Here is a 24,257-nt window from a genome sequence, read left to right as displayed (position 1 = left end):
GCACAGTGGTTAGCACTGCTGCTTCACAGCTCCAGGGTCCTGGGTTCGATTCCCGGCTCGGGTCACTGTCTGTGTGGAGTTTGCACATTCTCCTCGTGTTTGCGTGGGTTTCCCCCAGGTGCTCCGGTTTCCTCCCACAGTCCAAAGATGTGCGGGTTAGGTTGATTGGCCAGGTTAAAATTGTCCCTGAGATGCGCAGGTTAGAGGGATTAGCGGGTAAATATGTGGGGGTAGGGCCTGGGTGGGATTGTGGTCGGTGCAGACTCGATGGGCCGAATGGCCTCCTTCTGCACTGTAGGGTTTCTATGATAAGACAAAGAGAGTGTTAAGGGTAGCATTACAGACCAAAGGTGGTGCTGTTAATAGCATAAAGGTAGGATGGCAGAATGTGTTAAATTTTACCTTTATGCCACCATTGCATCTTTTTTCAGTAATTAACGCCACCATTAACGCTCCCTTTGTCATGGCTATGACATCTTTGTGGATCTCTCCACCATCTGTCCCGGTTTCTATTCTGCTCCACCTTCACCACCCTTCTCTCCAATTGTATAATCATTTCTCCCCCTCTTCAGTTCTGTAGAAGAGTCACAGGGACTCAAAACATTAACTCTGTTTCTCTCTCCACAGATGCTGCCAGACCTGCTGAGTTTATCTAGCATTTTGTGATTTTATGTAAGAATACAGCATAGTTTGGGGGGAGGGGAGTGGTGCCACACCAATGGGAGATGCAGGAGAATTTCAAACGTAACAAGCAATATTGAAACTTCACGATGGTAACTATAGAATCTTCACTGAAAACGCAATAAACTCAAGTCCCCGTTGTTTTTGAATGGAACTCTTTGACTTTGCAATTCAGATACAATAAAGGCAACACTTGACAATAAAAAAAAAGTAAAAATGTTTTGAACCATCCCCAAGCAGCTCTGTTCAAGACTGCGTCACCAATGCTATCAGTCTCCAGCAGACTGCAGTTCATCAGGAGTATTGGAAACTGCAGCCTGTTCTGTTTGACCCACATTTTCAATCTAATTACTTAGAATACTTTTCTAATTTGATTCCTGTCACTTTCTTCTCATTATGAAAAGTTTCTCTCCTAAAGTCAAGTGGACTAAGGTCATTCCTACCCATTCAATGGTGATTTTTGAGAAGAGGGGCAGATTAAAAATACCTCCTCATTCCACCTGCCTGTTCCCATTCGCCTGGACGCACGAGTTTTGTTGCGATTTCTAGTCTGTACATGCTATTTCATTAACTGTGTACTGAAAGCTGCCCGTCTATCAATTATAATTTAATAGGGCAGATATAAAACCCAAATTCCAAAGGATCTTTCTCCTGAATCATATAGTGCATAGCCTGACAACACGCCCCCTTCACCCTCACAATGACTGAGAGCTTTGGCCCACACATTCAGCAGGGAATCCCACTATCGTCCACTTAATGAGCTGTCCGTGAAGACATGAAGGCGTCCACTGGAGTTTCCACCAACCAGGATGTTCTTTGTTGGGTGCATCACATTAATGGAGCACACCGAACCCAGCCAGTCTGCGTCCCTGAATTCATGCACTTTGGAGCCGGTGTCGTGGAACACTTCTATTTGCCTCGGTCTGGCCATACTACCCACAACAAAACAATCGTCCCTTTTCGGGTCCCATACAGCTCGGAACTTAGTCAGCCAGCGCCCAGTGTAATTGTTGTGCCTGTTTAAAACAACAAGAAAAGGTTAATAATCCATCGACACAGGTTTACAAAATATTCACAGCAACTGCTCCATGCTGGCGTTAGTGCTGTACACCAGTCTCCTCGTTTCTCCCTCTTAGCATCTTTCCATTTCCTCCTCCTCTCTGTGTTTATACAGCTTCCCCTTCAATAGATCCACGATATTAGCAGCTAGAATCAAAACATGTATAGTTAGATAATAATTCCGTCACCTCTGGAACCAAGGTTCTCTCTTATGTTCTGTTTTCCAGATAAAATCATACGCCTCTGGTGACTATTTTGGAAGTTGTGCACATGACCGACAACTTCTTGCTTTCCTCCCCCCCTCCCAGCCCCTGATCCATAATACCTATCCATCAGGGGAGGTGGTGGCGTAGTGGTATTATCACTGGACTAGTAATTCAGAGACCCAGGGTGATGCTCTGGGGCCCCGGGTTCGAATCCCATCATGGCAGACGGTGAAATTTGAATTCAATAAAAATCTGAAATTAAAAATCTAAAGATGACCATTGTCGATTGTCTTAAAAAACCCATCTGGTTCACTTATGTCCTTTAGGGAAGGAAATCTGCCGTCCTTATATGGTCTGGTCTACATGTGACTCCAGGCTCACGGCAATGTGGTTGACTCTCAACTGCCCTCGGGCAACTAGCAATGGGCAATAAATGATGGCCAGCCAGTGATGCCCGTGTCTCATGAATGAATAAAAAAACAAATAAAATAAAACCACTCCTCGAAGAAGCCAGCACTTGTGCATGCTTTATTTTGGGTGTTCACCATTGGGTGGACTAACCTGTTTGTCCACTGATTACTTCCTTTTCAAACCTTCATACCAGTCTCCAGGAAGAATTAACAATGTTCTGCTCCTGTTTCCACTCTCCAACATTGGACAATCTGCCTGTCCATGCAAAGAGTGAGAATTGAACTCCGGGTTCACACTCCCGAGTCCTAACCCATGACACCTATCGGATATTGGAAGCAAATTAGTACTAGGCAAAAAACAGAACTGACTGCAGGATAGAGCAGGATCAAACAGTCTATTAGCACTCACTGTCTGGACTTGCGCAGCTTTGGAATGGGACCCCAGTATTAAATCGGGGTTGGGGTGGGTGAACAAAGTGAAGTCTCAGGAATGAGAGTACTTTCCGAAGGAGCTTATTTCAACTTTAACATCTCTGACACATCACAGATTAATCTGTCATTTCAAAAAATGGTCACTTACGCTATTGACGCCACAACAGGAATCTTGGGAATTATGGCACTTGTGTCAAATATTCTGCAACAAATTATTTAAAGATATTTTAAAAGATTTAATCCAATGAGAATCCGAGTGTTAAATATAAAAACTAATAAACCAAAAGGGTAGTTTTTTCTGGAAATTATCAAATTTTATTTTAAATAAGCAAAATAAATTCCCCCCTTAAAACGGAGGGTTCCTGGTAAATTAATTGTTCATCAAATCAGTGCAGCATAGATCCAATTCCATTCTCCATGGAGTGCAGGATAAACACCAGAATGGAACAGTCAAAGAATAAAGAGCAATAAAGCACAGGAACAGGCCCTTCGGCCCACCAAGCCTGCGCCGATCATGTTGTCCTACCTAGGCCAACCACCTGTATCCCTCTACACCCCACCTGTTCATGTGCCTATCCAGATAAGTCTTAAATGTCGCTAACGTGTCTGCCTCAACCACCTCACTTGGCAGTGCATTCCAGGCCCCCACCACCCTCTGTGTCAAAAAACTTCCCCCGCACATCTCCACTGAATCTTTCCTCCTTTACCTTGAACTTGTGCCCCCTTGTAATTCTCATTTCTACCCTGGGATAAAGCTTCCAACTCTTCACCCTATCCATGCCCCTCAGTCGTGCTGAATGACCTACTTTCTATGTCATTCTATCCTCACTCTTACTGTAAAGAATCACAACCAAATCCATTCACACTGTTCCAAATAGCCAACAGTTCACTAGTTATTTGTGTTTCAATGTTGTAGCACACAGAGATTGCCTATTGTCAGACAAGGTAATGACTTCAAAATCTAAACTTCACAACCTCCAGTTCTGGTCCCTCAAAATGGCATTGCTACGAGTGTACAGCACCCTCCCTGAATCAGCTTCGGAATAGTGGCAGCTAATGGAAATGCGTTGGATGGAGGTAATGCTCTCAAGGCAATCTAAGGAATGAAGGAACCTCCCCACTACATCTAATACTAGCACTGACATAGGAGGATCAGTAAGAGAAATCACATCAAATAAAAAAAAAAGCAAACTTTGGCCTTCGGTTCTCTGGTACAATTGAACTTTTGAATTAACCATTCAGATATGTTCACTCTGCAACTTGTTACCTGATTCTATCGTCCATGCTGATTGTCACCACTCGATTACCAGTAATTGGTGAAAAGACGGCAGAGTTTACTTTCTTTGTGTGTCCATTCATGTGAGCTACAGCCTTATTGTGCGATTTCTTTAGATTCCGAATATCAAAGATAGTTGCAGACCTTGCAAAAACCAAAGGAATAAGGTCAGTTTCTGCCTCTCAGCCAGGAGTTCATTAATTAATGGCATTGGAATAGAAATTAAAAATCAGTGACCTTTGGATCAGGAATAGGCTATTCACTATACCAGGAGAAGGCTATTTAACCCCTTAAGCCCATTCTAACATTCAATGAGATCACGGCTGATCTGTAAGCTAAGTCTATATACCCACCTTGCCCCATATCCTTCATATCTTTGGATAGTAAGCAACTACCAATGAGAGATTTTAAATTAACAATTAATCTAGCAGAAATGACTATTCATGGAAGAGAGATCCATTGAAATGTTTCCCAATTTCAGGCCTGAAAATGGCAGTTCCATTTGGTTAGACCCGCAGCTGATTTGTTTCTTAACTCCATCTACTTTCCTTTGCTCCCCACCCTCAATAACCCCATTGAACATAAAGTTCAACAGACCCCCAGCCTGATCCGTTACTTGGGGAAGTTTCACATTTCTATTCTTGTATGAGAATAGAATGAAAGGTTTTTATATCAAATGGAAAGATCAGTTCCTCTAACATAGAAATTAGGAGGAAGCCATTCGGCCCTTCTAGCCTACTCCACCATTCAGTGCGATCACGACTGATCCTCTATATCTCTAGAATCCGTATAGTGCAGGAGGCCATTCGGCCCACTGGGTCTGCACTTACTCTCCAGAAGAGCATCTTACCCAGGTCAAACCCCACCCTATCCTCGTAACCCCCCACACATTTATCCCACTAATCCTCCTAACCTGCACACCTTGGGACACCAAGGGGCAATTTAGCGTGGCCTATCCACCTAACCTGCACATGGGAGGAAACCGGAGCACCTGGAGGAAACCCACGCAGACACGGGGAGAATGTGCAGACTCCACACAGGCAGTCACTGAGGCAGCAGTGCTAACCACTGTGCTACTCTGTATCTATCTACTTCCTTCTTAAAGATATTCAGTGATTTGGCCTCCACAGTCTTCTGTGGTAGAGAATTCTGTGGTAGAGAGGTTTACCACTCTGAATGAAGAAGTTTCCCCTCTCGGTCTCTGCCCTCCCATCCCCCTCCCAGTCTAGCTTGTTCATCTGGAGTTTACTATAGTTCAGTCGCAGCTCAGATTCATTGAAAAAAAACATCTGACATCAGAGAAGTTGATGAATGTTTTGGAAAAAGCTTTCGTCCACCCTCTGATGTGCAGAAAAAACAGCAATGCCAGTAACAATGTTTTCTAAGTAAGCTTACTGGTCTCCGGCAGTAACAAAGTATTGCCGATGTACTGGGTGAACACTAACTGTCCGCAAATGGTTTATGCCCAGATATGCATCCGATTCTGCTGAAGTGCTGTGGAAGGAAAACAAAAATGTCATTCGATTTGGTAACGTGTAGATATTCATCGTTTGCTACAACCGAAACAAGCATTAACAGTGCCTGCGCTAGTCTAGATTGTGCATCTGGAGTTAACGATAGTTCGATAACACCTTAGATTAATGAAAAAAAAATATTTTAAAAATTATTCATTCATGGGACATGGGCGTCACTGGCTGGGCCAGCATATTATATCCTTAGTTGCCCTTGGAGGGCAGTTGAGAGTCAACCACATTGCTGTGGCTCTGGAGTCACATGTAGGCCAGACCAGGTAAGGACAGCAGATTTCCTTCCCTAAAGGACATTAGTGAATCAGATGGGTAAATCAGAGATATCAGGGAAGCTAATAAATCTTTTGGAAAAAGTTTTTGAGTGCTTTTGTCCATTTTTTGCTGTATTCCACACGCCCACAATAAGCTTTTAAATAAACTGAAAATATTTAAATTCCATATTCTGCAATAACATGAGTATTTTGAATCTTTACCTTCACTCGGACTTCAGCCTCACCAAATCTGGGATTGGGACAAACAGCTAATGTAACATGCATGGTGCTAACTGGGGATTTCAGCATGTACGGTGTACACTTTTGTGTGTACATCTGTATGTATGTGTGTCCCCTCTGCAGTGAAACCAATCGCAGAGAACCCCTTTCCCAAACCAGGATGCAACATGCGGAAAGAATTGCACTCGGTGAAGGTGCATTTATTTAGCACCTTTCACACCCAAAGTGCTTCACGTCTTATTGATTGAAAATGCAATCAATTTGTATAGAGTCAGACAGTGCAGAAAAGGCCCTTTGGCCCATCGAGTCTGCACCGACAACAATTTACCACTAAAGTCGCACGAATCCCATTTTCCTGCACTTGCCCCATATCCTTGAATGCCATGATATTTCAAGTCCTCATCCAAATACTATTTAAAAGTTGTAGAAGGTTCTGTGGAAGGTCAATGGACTTGAAACATTAACTCTTTTTCTCTCCACAGATGCTGCCAGACTTGCTGAGCTTATCCTGCATTTTCTGTTTTTATTTCAGATTTCCAACATTGGCAGGAGTTTGCTTTGAGTTGAGTTGTTGCGCCTGTTATACTGATCCCAAGCCAGTTAACAGTACACTAATACTTTTCTTGCTAATGGATTTATTCAGAATGCGGTGCAGTATTTGTTTGCTTCCAACCAACTCAGTTTCCCAGCAACTTCTCTTTACGTTTTGAGTTTAAAAACAGATGGGCAAACTAACAAAACAAATTAAAAAGTGACAGCAACAAAAAATAAAATCTTAAAGGAAACTTATCATGCTGCAGGTTAGGCCGCATTTGGAGTATTGCGCACAGTTCTGGTCACCACACTACCAGAGGACATGGAAGCTCTGGGGAGAGTGCAAAGGTGGTTCACCAGGATGTTGTCTGGTCTCAAGGGTGTTGACTATGAGGACAGGTTAAATAAACTAGGTTTGTTTTCACTGGAAAGACGGAGGCTTTGGGGAGATCTCATAGAGGCTTACGAAATTATGAGAGGCATAGATAGGATGGATAGTCAGAGGCTTTTTCCCAGGGTGGAAGTGTCAATTACAAGGGGCTACAAGTTCAAGGTGACAGGGGGAATGCTTAAGGGAGGTGTGTGTGTGTGTGTGTGTGTGTGTGGGGGGGGGGGGTGTTTTTTTACGCAGTGAGTGGTGGGTGCCTGGAACGCGCTGCCAGAGGAGGTGGCAGAAACAGGAACATTAGCAACATTTAAGAGGCATCTGGATGGGTAGATGAATAGGGAGGGAATAGAGGGATATGGACCGAGTAAGGGCAGAAGGTTTTGCTTTTAGTGTAGTTAGGGCATCATGATCGACACAGGCTTGGAGAGCCGAACGGCCTGTTCCTGTGCTGTACTGTTCTTTGTTCTTTATTACATCAAATTAAAGTGTCATTTTGGGGGCCAATGATGCCCTCCAGCACCTGTGGTGCTCACCAGTTGCGGAAGAATTTCTCTTTGCATCCTTTTGTGTGATACGGGTGAAATAAAGTGGACTGATAATGAATTGACAGGTTAACAAATGAGTTATTGGCCAATATTGACGAATATTTTTCGTCAGTATTCACACAGGAAAAAGACAATGTTGTCGAGGAGAATACTGAGATACAGGCTATTGGACGAGATGGGATTGAGGTTCATAAGGAGGAGGTGTTAGCAATTCTGTAAAGTGTGAAAATAGATAAGTCCCCTGGGCCGGATGAGATTTACCCTAGGATTCTCTGGGAGGCTAGGGAGGAGATTGCAGAGCCTTTGGCTTTGATCTTTATGTCGTCATTGTCTACAGGAATAGTGCCAGAAGACTGGAGGATAGCAAATGTTGTCCCCTTGTTCAAGAAGGGGAGTAGAGACAATCCCTGGTAATTATAGACCAGTGAGCCTTACTTCTGTTGTGGGCAAAGTTTTGGAAAGGATTATAAGAGATAGGATTTATAATCATCTAGAAAGGAATAATTTGATTAGGGATAGTCAACACGATTTTGTTAAGAGTAGGTTGTGCCTCACAAACCTAATTGAGTTCTTTGAGAAGGTGACCAAAGAGGTGGATGAGGGTAAAGCAGTTGATGTGGTGTATATGGATTTCAGTAAAGCATTTGATAAGGTTCCCCACGGTAAGCTATTGCAGAAGATACGGAGGCATGGGATTGAGGGTGATTTAGCGGTTTGGATCAGAAACTGGCTAGCTGTAAGAAGACAGAGGGTGGTGGTTGATGGAAAATGTTCATCCTGGAGTTCAGTTACTAGTGGTGGACCGCAAGGATCCGTTTTGGGGCCACTGCTGTTTGTCATTTTTATAAATGACCTGGATGAGGGCGTAGAAGGATGGGTAGTAAATTTGCAGATGACACTAAAGTCGGTGGAGTTGTGGACAGTGCGGAAAGTTGTTGCAGGTTACAGAGGGACATAGATAAGCTGCAGAGCTGGGCTGAGAGGTGGCAAATGGAGTTTAATGCGGAAAAGTGTGAGGTGATTCACTTTGGAAAGAGTAACAGGAATACAGAGTACTGGGGTAATGGTAAGATACTTGGTAGTGTGGATGAGCAGAGAGATCTCGGTGTCCATGTGCATAGATCCCTGAAAGTTGGCACCCAGGTTGATAGGGTTGTTAAGGCGGTGTACGGGATTGAGTTTCGGAGTCAGGAGGTCATGTTGCAGCTGTACAAAACTCTGGTGCGGCCGCACTTGGAGTATTGCGTACAGTTCTGGTCGCCGCATTATAGGAAGGATGTGGAAGCATTGGAAAGGGTGCAGAGGAGATTTACCAGGATGTTGCCTGGTATGGTGGGAAGGTCTCATGAGGAAAGGCTGAGGGACTTGAGGCTGTTTTCATTAGAAAGAAGGTAAGAGGTGACTTAATAGAGGCATACAAGATGATCAGAGGATTAGATAGGATGGACAGAGTCTTTTTCCTCGGATGGTGATGGCTAGCACGAGGGGACATAGCTTTAAATTGAGGGGCGATAGATATAGGACAGATGTCAGAGGTAGGTTCTTTACTCAGAGAGTAGTAAGGACGTGGAATGCCCTGCCTGCAACAGTAGTGGACTCGCCAACACTAAAGGGCATTTAAATGGTCACTGGATAAACATATGGATGATATTGGAATAGTGTAGGTTAGATGGACTTTAGATTGGTTTCATAGGTCGGCGCAACATCGAGGGCCGAAGGGCCTGTACTGCGCTGTAATGTTCTATGAGTTGAATCGATAGCTTCTTAAGGGAGCTCTGCAACAAAAGGACAAAATCCCAAAGGAAATTTATAAAATCAAAATGTCATTCTGGGGGGTGGAGAAAGCACTGTGCCCACCAATCACGGAAGAGTTTCTCTGTATACTCTTCTCAATTAAACAAAACTGTAATGGGGTGACAGCCCCTGGGGGCACTGTAACTACAAACACAACTTCAAAGGAAATTTAACTAATTAAACCAAAATATTATTTTTGGAGAATTTCCATTTATAAGTACTTAATTAAACAATGCCCTTCACCCGTCTATCATAACAATATCATTAACATACCATTAATACTGACTAACACCACTAATTTACCATTAACATTGACTAACACCACCAATTTAACAAAGGGCTCAAATTGTTCACCTAAGGGTTTATAAATTGTGAACACACTTTTACTAACAGGTGCCTACCTTGGGGTCCGCCTGTCCACTACAGCGACATCTCCATCCCAGTGACTGACAATCAATGTGGAACCATCCTCACTCAAGAAGTCAAAGGCAGAGCAATTCCATGTGTTGGATGTGTACACCTAGAAAACAGGTTAAGTGCAAGGGGTAATGTTAAATGCAACTAACTACTAGAAAAGGAAAAGCACCCAATCAAGTTAGAAAGATGCACAAGTTTCCTTGGACGGCATTTCTACTTGAGAAGTTGGTGCTAAACAAAGTTCAGACACATTTGAGCAATAAGGTAAAAGCAAACTGGAATTCACTGGAATTTCATATTCAGTTCTAACCAAAGGAAAGATGACACCAGATCATTCCCTGTGGAGACAGCAAAAAGGGAACAATACAGTTTGTAACAGGAGAGCGGAGGAGCTGGTGTAGCGCTGGTTCGTATTGGGTGTATATTCTACTATTAATTTTAAATCATTGGAATGAACATAAAATGATTATAGCCCGCGAGCTGCCATTGTGTTTGTGCAGGCTGTGTGAAAGAGTTCATCTAGTGCCACCCCTAGTTCATCTAGTGCACACATTTCCTCTTTATATTATGACCCAATTCCCTTTTGAATGCCTCAACTGACCCTGCTTCCACCACTCAGGCAGCGCAACGTAGATCCTAACCACTCACTGTGTGAGAAAGATTTACCTCATGTTGCCATTGCTTCTTTTGCCAATCACCATAAACCGGTGTTCCATGGTGCTCAAACCCTCCACAAATGGAAATAGTTTCTTCATAGCTACTCTGTACAGACCCCACACGATTTTGAACACCTCGATCAAATCTCTTCTCCAAGGAGAACAGTCCCAACTTCCTCAATCTAAATTACTTAAGTTCCTCATGCTTGGAATCATAAATCCCTACAATGCAGAAGGAGACCATTCAGCCCATCGAATCTGCACTGACCACAATCCCACCCAGGCCCTATTTCCATAACTCCACATGTTTACCCTGTTAATCCCCTGACACTAGCATGGCCAATCAACCTAACCCGCACATCTTGGGAGGAAACCGGAGCACCCAGAGGAAACCCATGCAGACACGGGGAGAATGTGCAAACTCCACAAAGACAGTGACCCGAGGCCAGAATTGAACCCGGGTCAATTGGCGCTGGAGGCAGCAGTGCTAACCACTGTACCACCGTGCCGTCCTAACCTGGAATATTTTTTGCATCCTCTCTAATGTCTTTACATCCTTCCTAAAACATGGTGCCCAGAACTGAACACAATACTTTGGGTTGTTTTATACAAGCTTAACATAACCTTTGTCTGCCATGCCCTTACCGATAAGCCCAAGATGCCGTATAAACTAATAAGAGTGCACATTATTCGGGACGTACAGGTGATTTAAATTCCTGTTGAACATTTCTCTTGTCTTGCAGCTCTCCCCATCCCAACTGATGCCTTCTGAAATCTATAAAAGATGCTGTGAATGAATGAGAAAGTAGTACAGGTGCATGGAGGCTCCCCCTTCAGCGATCACTTTAACTCCACATTTTCCAAGTTTCCTCCTTGAAAATCATGCTTCTGATCAAGAGTCCTCTAAACTCCCTGAGCGCCAAACACAGCAAGATACCCATTTCACTGGAAGCAACACTCCAGCCAAAGTAGTATTGGGATTCATAGCGTGACTACAATTGGAGAATTTCTACTTCGCTGTGTGATATTCTTCCGTGTACTGAAGGTGCCCAGAACAGCAGGGCTTAAACCAACTTCAGACGCGGGAGTCAAACAGCACGTTTTTGTGTCTCCAACCACCAATGCAACACATTCAAGCCTGCCCATTCATATAAACCCCACAGGAAGTGAGACGGTTCAAAGAGCTGTGGTCCATTTTACCTCATCGAAGACAGCAGCAGCTACGTTCCCACAGCGAACGGTCCCATCATTGCTCAGTGACAGCAGCTCAGCCGAGTTAGAAGGTGAAAAATGCAAACAGTTAACAGCGCCAATGTGAAGCCTGAACTGATGGATGGCATCAGCCTCGGAACTCTGCAAATAAAACACACAAGCGAGCCCAATCAGAGTTAGACTATACAAAAAAAAAACATTTCTATAGCGCCTGCCCGAACTTCAGTGTTTAACAGGTGCATATATCCATCAGGCAGTGGAAGACATCCTGTAATTCACACTGATTTACTGTTACACTATAGTTTGGAATCAACACTGGTTTCCACTCTTCCCGTCCGGATCCTCTCCCTGCTCAGAGGAAACCGAGGAATAACCCAGCTCCTAAGTACAGGCTTCAATGAGCATCACCTGCTCCCAACTCACACTGAAGCTCGTCCAAGTTTATTCTCAACATTATCATTCAGGATGTTCCCTTTAAAGCCAATAAAAGTTCTTTCTGAAAGGTAGTCACTATTGTAATGTAGGAAACAGGTAGGCAGTCCAAAGATGGAGCCGGAACGAGGCGACTTCTTGCAAGCTGTGCCCAGCATACCTGCTAATTCTATCTTTTACTCTCCTTCTCTATGACTCTAACACTACATTCTGCACTCTCTCGTTTCCTTCTCTATGAACGGTATGTTTTGTCTGTATAGTGTACAAGAAACAATACTTTTCATTGTATACTAATACATGTGACAATAATAAATCAAATCAAAAGTTTATACACAACATGCACCTGTCTGTGTGGAGTTTGCACATTCTCCCTGTGTCCATGTGGGTTTCCTCCGGGTGCTCCGGTTTCCTCCAAAGTCCAAGGATGTGCGGGTTAGGTGCATTGGCCACACTCAGTTGACCCTTAGTGTCCTGGGATGCGTGGGTTAGAGGGATTAGCGGGGTAAATGTGTGGGACAACGGGGATAGGACCTGGGTGGGATTGTTGTTGGTGCAGACTCGATGGGCCGAATGACCTCCTGAAGGGTTTCTATGATTCTCCTTTACACAGCAGTGTGACAATAGACAGATAATCTTTTACTGATGTTGGTTGAGAGATACATATTGATTAGAACACCAGGAATAAATCCCCTGCTCACCTTCAAGTTTTACAGGATCTTTTATGTCCTAAGGGAGCAGACAGACCTCGGCGTAGCACTCACACGGAAGACGGCACCTCAGACAGTGCAGCATTCCCTCACTATTGCGCTGGGTAGTCTGCCTAGATTTTGTGCCAAGTCTTAGGAATAGGATTTGAACCCATGAGGCAAGATACCCTTTTCGTCACAGCTGACACATCACTGCACTGCAAATGCAAACATTCCCAGCATGGAATGAACCTGGAATCACGAGCATCTGTTACTCTCTTCAACCCCCTCTCCGGAAAACTGCCGACCCTCATTTAAACCAACTTCCCCAACTGCTCAGGATTCCACCTTGTAGAAGGTCACAGACACAAATTCATCTCAATCATTCCACAACACAGGTTGGTTGTAACAAAAAGGGCCATTTCTATAGAATCATAACTATTTATACAGCAGCAAACGCATGTGGATTAGATGCAATTCGTCCGATCAATGTATTAACAATGAAATGCAAACTTCCTCTTCATTTTTCTGTATGTAACTCATTTTGGTCCCTACGTTTCAAACCAGCTAACAACCAGCAAGCTCTATAGAGAGAAAAACTTGAAGTCTATTTATTTATTAGTCACAGGTAAGGCTTACATTAACACAGCAATGAAGTTACTGTGAAATTCCCCCAGTCGTCACACTCCGGCGCCTGTTTGGGTCAATGCACCTAATCAGCACGCCTTTTGGACTGTGGGAGGAAGCCGGAGCACCCGGAGGAAACCCACACAGACATGGGGAGAACGTGCAGACTCCACACAGACAGTGACCCAAGCTGGGAATCGAACCCGAGTCCCTGACGCTGTGAGGCATCAGTGCTAAGCACTGTGCCAACGTGCCACTCCCAGAAATATTGGATGTTTCTGCTATGTTTTGAACTGGTGAACATTTGAGGCGAATGTGATCACCACTACACTACAGAAACAACTAGCATTCCTGACCGACGGAAGTCACCTCTGGTGAATGTGAGTGCACTTGGTTTTATTCAAAGTGATGGGGGTGTTCTCCCCTGGTTAACTTTTAATCACAAACAGAATCTCTGCTATTTGTGGGAGTTTGTGAAGCAGAAAATGATTGCCCCTGTTCCCTACAACAGTGACAATGCTTTAAAAAAAAAATTCATTGGCTGTAAAGTACTCTGGGATGTCCAGAGATCACAAAAAGAACAAAGAACAAAACAGCCCAGGAAACAGGCCCTTCGGCCCTCCAAGCCTGTGCCGCTCATTGGTCCAACTAGACCATTCGTTTGTATCCCTCCATTCCCAGAATGCTCATGTGACTATCCAGGTAAGTCTTAAACGATGCCAGCGTGTCTGCCTCCACCACCCTACTTGGCAGCGCATTCCAGGCCCATATACTATAGGAATCAAAGTCTTCCTTTCCTGTATCACAAATGGTAAAAACAAAGAGTACACTGACCAGATCCCAAAGTCCGACATGTCCATAAGTGCTCCCTGCAGCCACCAGGAACTTGTGCTGAGACGGATGAAAAGCCAGTGAGCAAATACGGTTTGTTGTCACTTTTGCAACAAAGCCTTCCTGGACGGTCATCTTGTTCAAACTGGACTTGTACCTAGTCAGAGGGATAATGGTGAGGGAACGGGTTTATCAAAAATAAAACTTATAAAAAACTGGAAATAATCTTGTTTATTTAAAAATCAATCTCAGACCGAAGAAACTTACTTTTTCAATTCTACTGGCTGCTTTCCTTTAATGCGCATCTCACCCTGGAATAAAAATGTACTAAGTGTTAAATTAATGACAAAATTAAGAGTCCTTTGTTTGGCAATTCAGTTCAAGTTGTCAACATTTTCTGCTTTAGTTTGACTGAACACCAAAATTAAGTTTTTAATGTTAATATTACTTTGAGTTGGAGACGACGCAGGATGGGGTCAGGAAAAAAGACAACATTTAAATTTGAAAAGGTTAAGATACTGAAAAAGTATTGGCTAATTATAAAATCTCCTAAAAAACAATTGCAGTAACAATCAGCTTTTACACACATCTATATATTTCATATAATTAGAAATACCTAACCAAATGGTAACATGGCAGTTTAACGTAACTTTGAAAAGCACTTACCCAGCTGAACGTTACATAAACTAGGTATCTCTTAAAAGGGAGCAAAGCCATTAACCTTGAGACGGCACAGTTGCAAAAGTGACAACAAACCGTATCTGCCTCACAGCGCCAGGGACCCAGGTTGAATTCTGATCTCAGGTCACTGTCTGTGGGGAGTTTCACATTCTCCCCATGTCTGCGTGGGTTTCCTCTGGGTGCTCCGGTTTTCTCCTGCACTCCAAAGATGTGTGGGTTAGGTTGATTGGCCATGCTAAATTGACCCTAGTGTCAGGGGATTAGCAGGGTAAATATGTGGGGTGACGGGAATAGGGCCTGGATGGAATTGTGGTCGATGCAGACTCGATGGGCCAAATGGCCTCCTTCTGCATTGTAGGGATTCTATGATTCTATGAATATTGACTGAGAACTATTGGCCAAGTTTTTAAATTCTTGTGCAAGGATCAGTATGTCCGTACAGCGAGCCTGGAACCCTTTAAATCGCTGGGCTATACTCAACAACTAAGTTTGAATTAACTTTGCCAGTACACAAATGTCTCAGTTCAACTGTAGTGGAATACCTGACTAATCTCCAGCCATGTGTTCATCAGATTCTCAGTTATTTCGTTCCCCTCTTCATTTCCAATCATTTTCACAGGTCCAGAAATCTATGGAAAATAATATAACCAATATAGAATTACACAGAATATACAGCACAGAAACACGTCATTCGGCCCAACCAGCCCATGCTCTCAGTTAGGATCCACTTGAGCATTCTTCCATCTTCTCACTCTCTCAGCATTACCTTCTTTTTCCTTTCCCGTCATGTATATCCAGCTTCCCATTAAATGTATCGATGCCACTTGCCTCAACTACTTCCTGTAGTAACAAGTTCCAAACTCTCACCTTCAACATTAGTGTAACATTTCCTTCCATAAGCTCTAGTCAAGTTGGGGGAATTAGCTCAGATGGTAGAGCGTCAGCTTAGCACATGAGAGATAGTGGGATTGATGCCCACATTCTCCACTTTGATTTAGATACATGAATTGACAGGCAATAAAGGGATATGGACTACATAAAGGCAAAAGGTCTTTCGGAAAGCCTCTTAGTGTGTATTTTGTCCAACGTGATCTTCACATCTGCGTGGGGTAGGATGTAAGCAGCCGTCAGGGTAGCAGAGGTGAACACCCGCGGAAGGTAGTAGGGGCGGCATTTTAGCGTCAGCTATTATAGGTCCGGGGAGCTAATTTCTACTTCAACCCCTGTCCATATCAACGGGGATGAAGTAGAAATGGTCGAAAGCTTCAAGTTTTTAGGTGTCCAGATCACCAACAACTTGTCCTGGTCCCCCCACGCCGACATTATAGTTAAGGAAGCCCACCAACGCCTCTACTTTCTCAGAAGACTAAGGAAATTTGGCATGTCAGCTACCAAATTTTACAGATGCACCATAGAAAGCATTCTTTCTGGTTGTATCACAGCTTGGTATGGCTCCTGCTCTGCCCAAGACCGCAAGAAACTACAAAAAGGTCATGAATGTACCCCAATCCATCACTCAAACCAGCCTCCCATCCATTGACTCTGTCTACACTTCCCACTGCCTCGGAAAAGCAGCCAGCATAATCCAGGACCCCACGCACCCCGGACATTCTCTCTTCCACCTTCTTCCGTCGGGAAAAAGATCCCAAAGTCTGAGGTCACGTACCAACCGACTCAAGAACAGCTTCATCCCTGCTGCTGTCAAACTTTTGAATGTGCCTACCTCGCATTAAGTTGATCTTTCTCTACACCCTAGCTATGACTGTAACACTACATTCTGCACACGCTCACTTCCTTCTCTATGAACGGTATGCTTTGGCTGTATAGCACGCAAGAAACAATACTTTTCACGGTATACTAATACATGTGACAATAATGAATCAAGTTATGTGTCAGCACAGGCTTGGTGGGCCGAAGGGCCTGTTCCTGTGCTGTACTGTTCTTTGTTCTTTACATGTACCAGTTTAGATAGTTGGTTATGCAATGAATAACTATTCTTCTCAAGCATCACTAGTCTTGAAATTCAGTGAGAATACATTGGATAGTCGAATAAAATTCCTACATAAATTACAATCAGTAAAAACAGACAATTTGCAAACCCACCCAGCAGACTCTACAGTGACGGTGAAAACATTAGTAAATTTTTCATATTTTTAAAGATATTTTCCAAATAATATTTTTATGTAGAGATTAGCAGCCTAGGTAGGGACCTGACTGTTCTGATGACTTCTGCAACTCAAATATTAAGCTGGATTTTCTCTTCACAGGAAGTCCTCGATGAAGTTACTACTGCTTGCCACCGTTTGCAGTTTTTCTCCAAAACAATTTTCTTTGCTTTGATGGTTTCTAAATGATCTGATAATAACACAGGATGCAGTTTGAAAGTGGCTGTTCGTGTCACAGGCTTGCCAATCCAGTTAACAAACTCTCCTTCCCCAGTGAAACCAGGTCCCCATTAAAGCAAAAGAGAAAATGCTGGAAAATCTCAGTAGGTCTGGCCGCATCTGTAAGGAGAGAAAAGAGCTGACGTTTCGAGTCCAGATGACCCTTTATCAAAACTAAAAGGCAGAGAAAGTGGGATATATTTACGCTGTAGGGTGAATGAATGAAAGATGGGTCATAGTCACAGAAACCAGGGGAAAGGCTGCTAACGGCAGCCCATAGAGAGAATAGAAGGTGTGAATGGCCAAACGGCAGAGAAGCTGAAATCAGAGGATAAACTGTGACAGATGAAGATGTGGGGGGAGGGGGGAGATGGGTGGGAGAGGGGTAAAATTGTCTTTTACCCCATTAAAGTAAAATCAGTTCAGTTCCAAACGGAGAGCTGTGGCCAGCACAAAAAAAAATGTTCACACACACAAGGCTCAGACGGTGTGGGAATTGGAAGTATCGCACTGTAGGCTGGCGTATTGTACCATAGACCTGGTTACAGTGTACTGCTGGGACAGAGCAGAGTGGTCGCGATCTTGCATCTACCTACATGGCACTGAAATATCCTACAGCACCAACCCCATCCCTATCAAAATCGGGCAAGCACAAAGGAAATGTTCAGCGATCAACTTGCTGCAAATCCTGGATTCAGACAGAAGAACAATGATCACATTGTGCAACAGTTACATTGTTGAGCCAGTGCTTTTCACCTGTCTTTGAACAATGCAATTGTACGTGACTGCTATACAATGACAGTGAAACACACCCTTTCTTCTGGCTCCTCTTGTGTTTCGATCGGTATTTCTGGCAGTGGAATGCCTTTTGGGTCCAATCTCAGTAGGCGCATTGAGCGTCGAATTATAGGTTGCTCTCCAGAGCTTTTAACCTTCTCTCTAAAATACAAAAAAAAAGTGTCAGGCTTGTAAATAAGCTGCATGTGACAGGGCGATAAAAATAAAACAAAAATACAGTTAAATACGAACAGAACAGCAATTAACTTTTCTTGTGAACTTTCTGCCACTTACACGTCAAGATTTATTTTATTTCCCCTTGAACCGGCTCATAACAATTAATTTCCCTCCTTGGTTATCATCTGCAATTTCATCCATTTATGAACTCTAATACTGACATATCAGCTCCAATGCTGACTGGGTGGCACAGTGGTTAGCACTCACAGTGCCAGGGACCCGGGTTCAATTCCCAGCTTGGGTCACTGTCTGTGTGGAGTTTGCACATTCTCCCCGTGTCTGCGTGCGTTTCCTCTGGGTGCTCCGGTTTCCTCCCACAGTCCAAAGATGTGCGGGTTAGGTGCATTGGCCGTGCTAAATAGCCCTTTAGTGTTAGGGTGATGAGCAGGGTAAATAAAGTGGGGTTGCTGGGATAGGGCCTAGGAATGTTTTGGATGGAGGCTCAATGGTCTCCTTCTGCATTGTCGGGGTTCTAGGATTGCTGTCACACCTCCTCACCACATCTTACTACAATAACTCCTTTAACAAGCAGCTTTGTGGCCTACTGAGTCGAGATTTACAATGAACCCCAACATTTGTGAACCATTTATTTCCTCTTTGTGAATTTCAGAAGTTCCTTCATTGGTTTATTCACTTTAAAGTCACTCTATAACTCCAAATTGATGCAGTTAAGGGATATGGGGATAGAACAGGAAAGTGAAGATCAGCCATGATCTTCTGTAATAGCAGAACATGCTCATCGCTTCTCGGCCTTTTGGCTAAGATCAAGTGTAGTATGGTCGGCAGCCCATGGTCGGCCGCACTTGGTCGAGGTCATTGGGTTACACTGAAGCTTCATATGTTTCATATGAAGCAATTTTTTAAAGTGGCATCTCGGCCTTTTGGCTAAGATGCAGATGAGCTCAAGTCTTGGAGGAGGAACCTCCCCCTTCTCCAATCAGCTTGACTCATGTAGATCAGGCCCAGGACAGGGTGGTTTGGTCGCTCGCCCTGTCTTGTCAGCCTGGATCTGAAATGTCTCAACTTGTTGAGACTCTGAATTGGATTTGATTTGATTGAATTGGGAAAGTATTAAAAAAATAGCAGAACATGCTCAAGGGGCTATGTGGGCTACTCCTATACTTATGTTGATTCCTTTTACAAGGTTATTGCAGCACCCCACTTATTTTACCCTGCTCATCACTGACACTAAGAAGCCGCACGGCCAGTCAACCTAATCTGCACATCTTTGGACTGTGCGAGGAAACCGGAACACCCGGAGGAAACCCACGCAAACACGGGGAGAATGTGCAAACTCCACTCAGTGACCCAAGTTGGGAAATAGGTGCTGTATAATTCAAAAATACTTGTGTTTAACTTCCAGATCCTCTTTAATCACAGCATATCCAAAAGCATACCTTCTGGGTGCAATCTGTCTCTTTATTGGCCGCCTTTTACCCAGTTCTCTGAGTCTTTGAGCAGTCTGTAAGACAAAAGGAACAAATCCCTTTGCGGATCAGCAGTTAGCATTTCAGTTTGATATCCAAAATACTTAAAACAGCTCGAGCTTTGCCAAAGACAAAACACGTGACAGGAAGAAGTGTACCAAGGATTGGTGAAGACTGGGTCAACTCCCTTAACCGAGCAGTAAACTGAAAGAACAGCAACACTTGCCGTGGCCTAGCGTAACCCTAGCGCCCTGTCTGAGCTTAGTCCTGGTGATCCAGCAGCGTGATCCTGTGGTGTCTGGAGAAACAGCCTACAGGTAGGTGAGCAGAGCTGTGCAGCCAGCGATTTGCAGCATATGGCGAGTTGTCATGTGCCACATCGAGGAATCATGAAATGGTGCAGCACAGAGTGAGGCCATTGGGCCCATCGTGTTTCTGCTAGCTCTTTGGCAGAACGATTCAGTTAATTCCCATTAATTTTCCCTTCAAGTATCTTCTCATTGAGAGAATTGAAGGTTATGGGGAGCAAGCAGATCAGTGGAATGAATTCATATTGAATTGAACCATATGGTGCAGAGAGGCCACTCAGCCCATCGTGTATGCGCCGGCCAAAACGGAGAAGAAAATAATCTAGCACTCATTTTAATCCCATTTTCCAGCACCTGGTCCGTATCTTTGTAGGTTTCAGGTGCAGTTCCAGGTACTTTTTAAATGAGTTGAGTGTTTTGGCCTCAACCGCCAACTTAGACACTGAATTCCAGACACCCACCACCCTCTGGGTGAAAACCTTTTTCTTCATGTCCCTTCTATCCATCACCTAAAATTTATGCCCCCTGCTAACTGATCCCTCAGCTAGGGGAAACAAATCTTTCCTGTCTACCCTGTCTGGGCCCCTCACAATCTTATACACCTCAACTATGTCACTCCTCAGCCCTCATTGTTCTAAGGAAAACAACCCAAGCCGATCCAATCTCTCCCCATAGCTGCAATTTTTTAATCCTGGCAACATTCTTGTAAATCTCCTCTGCCCTCTCAATGGTGGAGCAGACTTGAGGGGCTGAATGGCATCCTCTTGTTCTTCATGTTCTTATTCCATTCCCTCCTGCCGGTTACTATTGAATCTGCTTCTATTACCCTCTCAGTGTATTCTTGACCATAGCTCACTGTGTAAAGAAAAATGTTTCCCCATGTCACCTCTAGCTCCTTGCCCAAGTATCTTATAATCTGTTTACTGACACATCTGCCACAGGAAACAATTGCCCTTCATTTATTCCATTCGCCCCTTCCCAGTCGCTTCATTTGGGGAAGCACGGTGGCACAGCGGTTAGCACTGCTGCCTCACAGTGCCAGGGACCCGGGTTCGATTCCGGCCTCGGGTCACTGTCTGTATGGAATTTGCACATTCTTCCCATGTCTGCGTGGATTTCCTCCGGGTGCTCCGGTTTCTTCCCACAGCCCAAAGATGTGCAGGTTAGGTTGATAGGCCATGATAAAATTTACCCTAGTGTCAGGGGATTAGCGGAGTAAATATGTGGGGTTACAGGGATGGGCCCTGGGTGGGATTGTGGTCGGTGCAGACTCGATGGGCCGAATGCCTCCTTCGCCTGTACCTGACGAGACAAAGTACAGGAATGAGATAGAGAATCTGGTGAACTGGTGCGGCAACAATAATCTCTCCCTCAATGTCAACAAAACAAAGGAGTTTGTCATTGACTTCAGGAAGCACAAAGGAGAACATGCCCCTGTCTACATCAATGGGGATGAAGTAGAAAGGGTAGAGAGCTTCAAGTTTTTAGGTGCACAGATCACCAACAACCTGTCCTGGTCCCCCCCCCATGCTGACACTATAGTTAACGCCTCTACTTGTCAGCTATGACAAGTCTCACCAACTTTTACAGATGCACCATAGAAAGCATTCTTTCTGCTTGTATCACAGCTTGGTATGGCTCCTGCTCTGCCCAAGACCGCAAGAAACTACAAAAGGTCGTGAAAATAGCCCAATCCATCACGCAAACCAGCCTCCCATCCATTGACTCTGTCTACACTTCCCACTGCCCCGGCAAAGCAGCCGGCATAATGAAGGACCCCACGCACCCCGGACATTCTCTCTTCCACCTTCGGGAAAAAGATACAAAAGTCTGAGGTCACGTACCGACCGACTCAAGAACAGCTTCTTCCCTGCTGCTGTCAGACTTTTGAATGTGCCTACCTTGCATTAAGTTGATCTTGCTCTACACCCGAGCTATGACTATACTACATTCTGCACTCTCTCGTTTACTTCTCTATGAACGGTATGCTTTGTCTGTATAGCACGCAAGAAACAATACTTTTCACTGTCTGTTAATACATGTGACAATAATAAATCAAATCAAATGACATGTCAGTCATGACTTAGTCTGCAGAACCAACAAAATCCTGGTGGCACAGTGGTTAGCACTGTTGCCTCAGCGTCAGAGACCTGGGTTCAATTCCAGCCATGGGTCACTGTCTGTGTGGAATCTGCACATTCTCCGTCTGTGTGGGTTTCCTCCGGGTGCTCTGGTTTCCTCCCACAATCCAAAGATGTGCAGGTTAGGTGGATTGGCCATGCTCAATTGCCCCTTAGCTTTCATAGAATTGTAGGTTAAAGGAATTAGTGGGGTTGCGGGGACAGAGCCTGGGTAGGTTGCTCTGTCGGAGAGTCGGTGCAGACTCGATGGGCCAAATGGCCTCCTTCTACACAGTAGCGATTCCATAGTCCTTCTTACCTCTAGCATGCTTAAAGATGCAAAGAACTGGGCATTTTCCTGAACGTTTTTCAATCGCTTCTTCTCATACGCCGAGAGCTGCTCAGATTGCTGATGAAAGTAAAACAAAATATATTAAAATTAGAGGGTGAGAGCTCCTGCAGTAAACAGATTCCTGCTGCACTCACTTCCTCCATACTCTTGGCCAAGGCGTTGTAGGTAGCAACTTTTGCCACAGCTGTGGGAGAGGGCAAACAGAGTGTCACTGGAAAGTTTGAGTCCCGTTGGGTAAAAAATGAGTTGTGCTCAAATGAAAGGTGAAACAAGCTATAGAAACACTATGCAGAATGTCCGTAGAGAATTAACCCAATGTGGAATTGTGCAGGCTGAGATATTCAGAATTCATATTTTAATGATGAAAGTAAAATAAGTTGGAACAATTTAAAATCTTTGTTGATTTATCTCTAATTGAGCCAAGGCTGGGGGGGGGGGGGGGGTGGAGGGAGGCGATTGAGGTGTACAAATTTATGAGGGACATAGATAGGAAGAAACTTTTCCTCTTAGTAGAAGGGTCAATAACCAGGGGGCATAGATTTAGAGGTGATTTAAGGAAAAGCTTCTTCACCCAGAGGGTGGTGGGGATCTGGAACTCACTGCCTGAAAGGGTGGGATTAAAGTAGATAGGTGCTTGATGGCTGGTGTGGACACCATAGACCGAAGGCCCTCTGTGCTGTAAAACTCTTGACTAAATAGAGTGGAATCATAGAATCTAACAGCATAAGCCCACTGACATCTTCATTCGCCCACTGCAATGGCTCTTTGGCAAAGTTATGCAATGGGCAGGGTTGATTACTCTGAGAAAGTAAAATAGAGAGATACTTTGACTAGGATGGGGCTTTCATAATTGGCACAGGGAACCAAAAGCCTGGTCAAAGAGAAGGTTAGCGAGTGTCTTAGAAGAGGAAAGAGCGGTGGAGGGCTTTAGTGAGTGAATTCCAGAGATTAAATGAATAACATTACTCAAAGCGGAAGGGGAAAGCCGAGTTGGGGGAAAGCCGAGTTGAGGTTAAACAGATTTCTTACCGCCAAAGGAAGCTCCTCATCGCCGCTGGAAGCAGAGTCACTTTGGTTTGAGGAGAGGCTGTCTGCCTCTATGGGGGTTGTTGGCACAGGAGGGATATCCCCCCGCTGCTCGGTGCCAGGCCCGGTCATTCTCCTCTTCAGCCTCCGGGAAGAGGAGGCCGGCGCCGGGGCCTTTCGGCCACTCGGCCGCTTTCGGCTCTGGCCGCCCGGCTGCGGCCTCCCCGAAGCGGGCACTGGGCGCAGCGAGCGCCGGTTCCCCATCGGCTTCATCCACAAGGCTCAGCCCGCGCCGACAACGCGCGATTTTAACCAGAGCCGCGGCAATTGGGTGTCGGCGGGCCCGGGGTTAAAGCCGCTGCTTTCCCGCGCTCCGTTAGCCGCTCAGATAGGGCACTTTCACACCCGCCATCTTGGAACCGCAAAGCCTGCTGGGAGATCCGGAAACCCCGCCCACTCAGGGGGAGGGGATTAAACCCATCAAAACCCTGCAGATATCAACATTAAAGGTTTAAGTTTTATGTATTAGTGTCACAAGCAGGCTTACATTAACACTGCAATGAAGTTACTGTGAAAATCCCCATGTCATCACACTCTGGCGCCTGTTCGGGTACACTGAGGGAGAATATTTAGCATGGCTAATGCACCTAACCAGCATGTCCAACTGGGACAGGAAACTGGAGAACCTGGAGGAAACCCACGCCGACACGGGGAGAACGTGCAGACTCCACACAGACAG

At 44.6% G+C, this 24,257-nt stretch overlaps 1 protein-coding gene and 1 pseudogene across 1 annotated transcript; one reads left to right on the top strand and one right to left on the bottom strand.

Annotated features, from left to right (window-relative positions):
- On the bottom strand, nucleotides 1–23,941 carry LOC144511162 (WD repeat-containing protein 76-like). Its single transcript, XM_078241188.1, has 13 exons — nucleotides 23,522–23,941; nucleotides 22,460–22,549; nucleotides 19,683–19,747; nucleotides 18,084–18,210; nucleotides 15,430–15,516; nucleotides 14,474–14,517; nucleotides 14,210–14,363; nucleotides 11,619–11,771; nucleotides 9,747–9,865; nucleotides 5,460–5,558; nucleotides 4,056–4,208; nucleotides 2,937–2,990; nucleotides 1–1,697 (listed from the first exon to the last, which is right to left on the bottom strand). The coding sequence occupies exons 1-13, from the start codon at nucleotides 23,789–23,791 to the stop codon at nucleotides 1,424–1,426; spliced, it is 1,689 nt and encodes a 562-aa protein (XP_078097314.1). The 5' UTR covers nucleotides 23,792–23,941; the 3' UTR covers nucleotides 1–1,423.
- LOC144511589 (U2 spliceosomal RNA) lies at nucleotides 19,024–19,238 on the top strand (annotated as a pseudogene).
- Nucleotides 23,942–24,257: the final 316 nt, after the last annotated feature.

This window comes from Mustelus asterias, chromosome 24 (assembly GCF_964213995.1).
Source record: "Mustelus asterias chromosome 24, sMusAst1.hap1.1, whole genome shotgun sequence".
NCBI classification, from domain to species: domain Eukaryota; kingdom Metazoa; phylum Chordata; class Chondrichthyes; order Carcharhiniformes; family Triakidae; genus Mustelus; species Mustelus asterias.
This window is presented reverse-complemented; position numbering and strand designations above follow the sequence as displayed.

Excerpts from the sequence above, each read along its gene's own strand:
- LOC144511162 (XM_078241188.1), bottom strand. The coding sequence starts at position 23,791 with ATGAAGCCGATGGGGAACCGGCGCTCGCTGCGCCCAGTGCCCGCTTCG. Across the intron at positions 5,559-9,746 it reads GTGGACAGGCGGACCCCAAG|CACTTCAGCAGAATCGGATG; the intron begins GTAGGCACCTGT and ends TTCCTTCCACAG. Across the intron at positions 2,991-4,055 it reads AGCATGGACGATAGAATCAG|AATATTTGACACAAGTGCCA; the intron begins GTAACAAGTTGC and ends AATTTGTTGCAG.